The sequence below is a fragment of the Sander lucioperca genome, chromosome 1, assembly GCF_008315115.2.
Source record: "Sander lucioperca isolate FBNREF2018 chromosome 1, SLUC_FBN_1.2, whole genome shotgun sequence".
NCBI lineage: Eukaryota > Metazoa > Chordata > Actinopteri > Perciformes > Percidae > Sander > Sander lucioperca.
Window position 1 is genome coordinate 6,150,633 of NC_050173.1, and position 7,500 is coordinate 6,158,132.

General features: G+C 45.0%; 1 protein-coding gene across 1 annotated transcript in view; it reads left to right on the forward strand.

Moving 5' to 3' along the window:
* LOC116058051 (diacylglycerol kinase theta) overlaps nt 1-7,500 on the forward strand; it is a 51,953-nt gene that overhangs the window by 29,269 nt on the left and 15,184 nt on the right. Inside the window, exons 9-12 of the mRNA XM_031310657.2 lie at nt 3,041-3,255; nt 4,498-4,588; nt 4,737-4,791; nt 7,241-7,302. Coding sequence (XP_031166517.1) covers nt 3,041-3,255; nt 4,498-4,588; nt 4,737-4,791; nt 7,241-7,302 — 423 coding nt within the window. The remainder of the gene's footprint in view (nt 1-3,040; nt 3,256-4,497; nt 4,589-4,736; nt 4,792-7,240; nt 7,303-7,500) is intronic.

The window sequence follows — 7,500 nt, forward strand, 5'->3', positions numbered from 1 at the left end:
GTCTTTCAAATTCCCTCTGCACACAATAGGATAGCGCTACAACCAATCAGAGTCAGATTCAACTCCGAACACATCTTCCTTTTTTTAAGAATGACTTCAGAGCCGTTCTTTGTTCTTTTCTCAAAGAAAAGCTGAACTCCAAGTCTTCCAGAGTCGCGGACAAAGCCGATTCGAAAGACCGCTGTTCACCAGCAGCAGCAGCAGCCATAAGCCCCGCCCACCGACTCTATACACGATGTGATTGGCCGACCAGAATTTGGTTTTTCAGCTCGCAAGCCAACGGAGAGCTAGCCTGGTTGACACCAGACCCTTCTCAGTCATAACTGAGAGGGGGTCTGGGAAAGGTTCATTGACAGTTCATTTCCAAAGGGGCGTCACCAACGGACGCCGCTCAAATGCCTCTGGGCGCCATTGGATAGTCCTTCAACCAATCAGACCAATGATCCGGGTGACGCTGCTCTTCGGTAGCCGTCATGTTGAATGTAAACAAAAAGCTGTTCGCCGTCACTGCCGGAAGTTCGTCAGGGTTTACCCAGGCTAACGGAGAGTTGCTAGACTGACCCTGGCTGCAAATTACATTTGCTGCCGCTAGGGTGGTCTACATTTCTAGGCTACCAAAACGTACCAGTTAGAGAGGAAATGCCGTAAACATATGACTTTGTAAATCTTTACAATCATTCCCTGAAAGAACCAAGCAGGCCTGCCTTGTTGCGCCGTCCAAATGTTCTTCAGAACTTGACATGTTCAGCGTGTAGCTCGCTAGTTCCGAGTTTGTTGTTGTTTCCCGAAGCTAACGAAGTTTGAAACACACAGAGAGAGGCAAATCCTGGAAATGTACTTCCGTTGCTCCAGACTAGTGCTGTCAGTTAAACGTGTTATTAACGGCGTTAAGGCAAACCCATTTTAACGGCGTAAATTTTTTATCGCGAGATTAATGTTCTTCTTGGCCTAGCAAACTTTGTAGTTTTTTTCACATGCTGTTGCAACAACTAGTAACGTTAGAAAAACTACAACACCACACCGGATCTAGCTAGACCGGAAACTAAACAACAGGCACGCCGCACACACTAGTTTGGGCTTGCGAGCCAGCCAAAGAGTAGTAGGCTAACGTCACGTTTTGAGTGGATGGCGAGCGCGAGACGCCAAAATGGATGCTAATAAGATTCTGAATGGAAAGTTTACTTTTAAAAAGTTGCCAAATGGTTCCATTAACAAGACCAAAGTGATCTGTGTGTTTTGTCGTTGTGAACTGAGCTATCATCGCAGCACATCCAGTCTGAAATACCACTTGATGGCCAAGCACACAGCTGATGGCCAAGTACACAGCTGACGGCCAAGTACACAGCTGATGACCAAGTACACAGCTGATGACCAAGTACACAGCTGATGGCCAAGCACACAGCTGATGGCCAAGCACACAGCTGATGGCCAAGTACACAGCTGACGACCAAGTACACAGCTGACGACCAAGTACACAGCTGACGACCAAGTACACAGCTGACGACCAAGTACACAGCTGATGGCCAAGTACACAACTGATGGCCAAGTACACAGCTGATGGCCAAGTACACAACTGATGGCCAAGTACACAGCTGATGGCCAAGTACACAGCTGACGACCAAGTACACAACTGATGGCCAAGTACACAGCTGATGGCCAAGTACACAGCTGATGACCAAGTACACAGCTGATGGCCAAGCACACAGCTGATGGCCAAGTACACAGCTGATGGCCAAGTACACAGCTGATGACCAAACACACAGCTGATGCGAATTCTCCGCCCCCTCGTCAAAGCCAGGCCGATCCACTTTTCCATGTTGATAAGAGCATTAAAATGCGAAAAAATGTACATAATTGGACAAAAAGAAATCAAGGGACATTTAGAATAGATAAAAATGTGCGATTAATTGCAAGTTAACTATGACATTAATATTTTAATCGATTGACAGCACTACTCCAGACTAAATACCACATAAGACAATTGTTACTATAATGGTCTCACATAGTCTATATCAGTGGATCTCAAACTTTTTTCAATAATGTACCCCTTTTGAATTGTTTCTTTAAGCCAAGTACCCCCTGACCAGCGCTAATCATATTTGGTAGAAAAGAAAGTTTCTATAAAGAGGAACAATGCAGCGCTGTATGTCAGCGATAGATTTACTAAACAACAGCCTTGGACCTGGAAAACATTTAAATACTGATGAGAAAAGGAGATAACTGTAAAAAAGACAAAACCTTGGAAAAAGATGGTAGAAAGAAGGAAGGAAGGAAGGCAAGAACAGGTCAAAATAGTATCAAAAACTGTGACATAACTTGTAAAAAGTAGAAGGACAGTAGAAGGGAGGAAGGATAGATTAGGTCCAAAGAAGGCGACACAAATGTCACATTTTTGGTAGGAAAAAAAAAGTCTCTATAAAGAGGAACAATGTTCTGGACAACAGCCTTGTAGCTATTACGTACGTACCCCCTGCAGTCCTCCATAGTATCACTAGGGGTACACGGACCCCCATTTGAGAAACCCTGGTCTATATCCACATGATCTACTTCGGGGATTGCTCTGTTTCCACCGGAAATCCCGCCAGATTTCACTCATTTCGTCCGGATGTGCGTCCCCTTCCTCTGTCTCTGTGTTGGCGTTCTAACCTCTGGTGGATTTGTGAGGACTATGGTTAACTGCTCCTCAGATCTCTGCAGGGTAAATCCAGACAGCTAGCTAGACTATCTGTCCAATCTGAGTTTTCTGTTGCACGACTAAAACTACTTTTGAACGTCCACATGTTCCACCAAAACAAGTTCCTTCCTGAGACTATAGCAGAGGCACTGTGGCTCCGTCCGGAGCTTAGCACCGCCCAAGACGACTGTGATTGGTTTAAAGAAATGCCAGTAAACCAGAGCACGTTTTTCTCCCCATCCCTGAATGCTGTGTGGACTAGACAGACCTTCCTCCGCAGCTCTGTGGAGGAGGGTCTGGCTATGCGAGACTAGTCTCACATAATAAGCCTTGGCCTCATGCTGCAATGTTGGTGTTGTCCTGCAGGAGGCGGCGCTGAGGGCCTTCTACCTCCCCGATGAACCTCTGAGCTACGAGCTACAGGACGTCGGCAGCGTGCAGCGTCTCCATAGCGACGACATCCTCAACCGCAACGGCGGCCCCGACAACCGGAGCTCTCTGAAGGACGGAGGCGACGCCTGCCTGCTGAGGGCCAAACCCCGAGACGCTGAGGACATCAAGGTGTACGCCGGCTGGCCCAGGTCAGACAGACCACTGTTTAAATAACAAACAGCTCTATCTTTGTAGGGATCCTTTCCATAATTTTGTCAGACACTTATTTCACTCATTTTCACTGGGAACAGACTGGACATGTCTCACTCACTTTTTAAAGTGTAACTTTGTCTTCAACCTGGCACACACCAGACTCCATGTAAATAATCTGTAATTCTATCAGCGTAAAACACACTTCATTCAAAGTGGACAGAAACAAAATAAAACTACTAAAAGCCGTCTCGGTTCATCTTTCCACTGTTCCAACAATCACCACTCTGGTTTGGTTGAAATAAACCCTTAATTCACTCATTTACATGTGGAAATATGCTGGCTCTATACACGCTAAAAGTCCTGATTATTTACATGGAGTCTGGTGGAAATATGCTGGCTCTATACACACTAAAAGTCCTGATTATTTACATGGAGTCTGGTGGAAATATGCTGGCTCTATACACGCTAAAAGTAATGATTATTTACATGGAGTCTGGTGGAAATATGCTGGCTCTATACACGCTAAAAGTCCTGATTATTTACATGGAGTCTGGTGGAAATATGCTGGCTCTATACACGCTAAAAGTAATGATTATTTACATGGAGTCTGGTGGAAATATGCTGGCTCTATACACGCTAAAAGTCCTGATTATTTACATGGAGTCTGGTGGAAATATGCTGGCTCTATACACGCTAAAAGTCCTGATTATTTACATGGAGTCTGGTGGAAATATGCTGGCTCTATATACGCTAAAAGTCCTGATTATTTACATGGAGTCTGGTGGAAATATGCTGGCTCTATACACGCTAAAAGTCCTGATTATTTACATGGAGTCTGGTGGAAATATGCTGGCTCTATATACGCTAAAAGTCCTGATTATTTACATGGAGTCTGGTGTAGTTTGGTGATGGTGATTTCGGGGCTGTTTCATGTTAAACTAAAAGGATCTTACTCTTTAACTAAAAGGTCTATCTCTGTAGGGATCCTTTCATAATGTTGTCAGACACTTAGAATAATAATCTGAGTCTGTCAGCGGCAACAACAATTTTTAGTGGACGCTGACTGACGCTGAACATCTGTCCTGTAGGGTTACATCACGGCTGCCAGTTACAGCGTTCTCGCTCAATACTGGACCAATTTCAAATATTTTTGTACACATCAGTCACTTAGTCAGTCACTTAAAAATACAGCAATTAGCCTTTAATGGTCTCCTGTGCTGTGTGTGTGTGTGTTTCAGGTCGGGTACAGCCTTCGTGTCCGTCTCCGTCTCTAAGAGCAGCACGGCGGCTTCGGTCCTCACCGAGGTCCTCGGTCTGCTCCACAGACAGGTAACTGTAACTCCAAGGAAATCATCCTCCAGGAACAACTTTTCACACTTTTAGTTTTTTGTATAGATTAAACAAAGGGGGGTGCTGTTTGCTTTGGACAGAGCAGAATAGAAGTGTACGAAATAAGATTTGGTTTGTGTTTTTTCAGGAGGAAGACGCGTCCGGTTTCAGTCTGCTGGAGGTCTGCATGAGCAGCAAGCAAGGTGAGCGCTAACGTCCAGAGTGAAGGAGAAACAGTTAACACCAATACGATAGACCAACAGTGACCCCTTTGCCTAAGAGAGTGGCCAGCAGGGTTGCTGATTGATTAGGGATGCACCGAATCCAGGATTCAGCTTCAGATTCGGCTGAATATTGGGCTTTTTGACGGGGTTGGGTTTCTGCTGAACCTTAGAATTTTTCCCAGGGAACCGAACTCTACGCTTGCACTAGGCGCGCTACGCTGGTCGACGTAATGACGGCGCCGTTGATTACGGGAAGGTGTTTACGTAGGTGGAGCGTTCAATGCAGTAGGCTGTGAGAAAGTGGAAATGGAACTGGTGAGCAGAAAAAGTGTAACCTGACTCCGCCAGATGGATTTTCTCGGTATATCCATCTGGGAACTTTCCGTTGGAGAACTTTTGGGAAGGGGCGAAAATACTGGTTAGCTGATTGGATAAACCATCTGTCTATCACCACCTATGTTGGTGATAGACGGGCCAAATCAACCAATCAGATCAACGATATATCAAACTCTTGTCGGGAGAAAAGCAACAACATCTTTTCCTCTGAGAAAAGCCTCCAGTGCCGTTTTTTGCTCTTCTTTCAATGAAGGAATTATTTCTAATTCAGATAAAACTTGCGTGATAGCTACGCTCATCTCATCCGTGGAAGCCGCCACGTTGTTTAGACTGAACAGTCGCTTCTCGTTGTGTCACACCTAAACCCGCCTCAAAACCAACGCTGATTGGTCGGTCGTTTGGCGAACGGCTCCAAATTTTCTCTGTCTCAAGATGTCAGACTGATCTGGGAGTGGAAGACTGGAGCTCGCCAGATCAGGACGCTCTCACCAGGCTAGAAAAAGTGTAGTTTGGCAGTACTTTCAGTCAAAAGAAGGCCATTCAAGTCCAGCTACATGCTCAATTAACAATGCTGATTAGTCTGGTGGTGGCGAGGACCCTAAACTATACACAACATCACCGCTGTTACAACATCTGGTATGAAACATCCGGAAGAATACGAGTTGTGATGAAGGAATCTACAGACAGCAGCCAGAATGCAGCAACTTCAGGTACGGCAAAGGAAGGACGGTCACTGTTTACTTCAGGGGTCTTCAACGTTTTTTAAGCCAAGGACCCCTTAACTGAAAGAGAGGCGGAGCAGGGACCCCCTACTAAATATGTTGTATAAAATTAAGTTGCATATTAAACTGGGCCTACAATAACGTGTAAGGCGGCCTAAAGCCTTTATACATAGCTTTTTTGCATAGAATACTAAGCTTTTAAAATAGCCTAATTATTGTTGGCATGATTTTATAAATCATGTTTTAATGTTAAACACATATGTGGCACAGTGACTAAGATGAACTGTATCTGTGGATGGTTACCTTAGTGACTACCTTACCTATAGGCCAGTAACCCTCAGTGGGAATTTATATTTGCTAAAACTATGTGAAATTCATGTTAAGACTTTTTAATTTTTGAAAAAAACTTTCAAAAGTTAACAATAATTTGGAGGCCCCCCTGCATTGACTCTGAGGACCCCCTAGGGGTCCCGGACCCCCTGTTGAAGATCCCTGGTTTACTTCATTAATGTGTTTACTGTGTTAATGGACTGAGGATGGGAGGAGGATTCGGTATTCGGTTTTGGATTCGGCAGAATCTTAACCAGTGGATTCGGTATTCTGCCGAACCCCAAAAACATGGATTCGGTACATCCCTATGATTGATAGCCTATTCGTTTTAGATGCATGTGATGGATGACCAAATGTCCAAATGTTGTTAGCAATACCAGTTGATAACATACAGACAGCATAGCAACATGTCCACAGATAGAAGACAGACAGGACTGTGTGTACGACTGATTTAGTGAGACACAAATAAGACACAAGTGCTAATAAACTGGATGTTACTGCAGCTCTCACTACTGTTGATGCCCGAGACACCCATGTTTGATTTTGAGCTCAGGGTACTCGGAGGTTGTCCGAGTCCCGAGCTCGGAAATCTGAGTTCAGGGGGCGCGTTTTCGACTTTGACCTCGGAAAAAACTGACTTCAGAGTACAAATGGAACGCACTATACACACTCAAAAAGTACCGTTGGGTACCTAAAAGGGTATAATGTTTGTTGCATTATTTAGTACCCTCAAATTAGTCAACAAGTACAGTTCTGGCCTCCTTAAAAAAACAATACTGTACTCTTAAGGGGACATATTTGATGTTCATATATATAACATATAAATGTTCTTGTGAGTGTGGAAGCTAACCGCTAAAGAGGGAAAGTTGGCGGTTTCAGCCCTTCTGAAGCGAGTCATCCAGCGGAGACGCAGACCTCTGGGTACGCTGACCCGAGGTCTTGTGTCGAAGCTCTGTACAATAACTCATCATGTGACCATGCGACCACGTGTTCATGTCTCCATGTGACCATGTGACCATGTGACCATGTCTGTCCTCCAGTCCAGAGACAGACGCTGAGTCCGCAGGAGAAGATTCTGGACAAACTGCAGGAGATCAGAAAGGTAGGACGAGAGAAAACTGCCACTTTGATCATATCAGAGAGAGAGAGAGAGAGAGAGAGAGAGAGAGAGGGATGGATGGAGAGAGAGAGAGAGGGATGGATGGAGAGAGAGAGAGAGGGATGGATGGAGAGAGAGAGAGAGAGAGAGAGAGAGAGAGAGAGAGAGAGAGAGAGATGGATGGATGGAGAGAGAGAGATG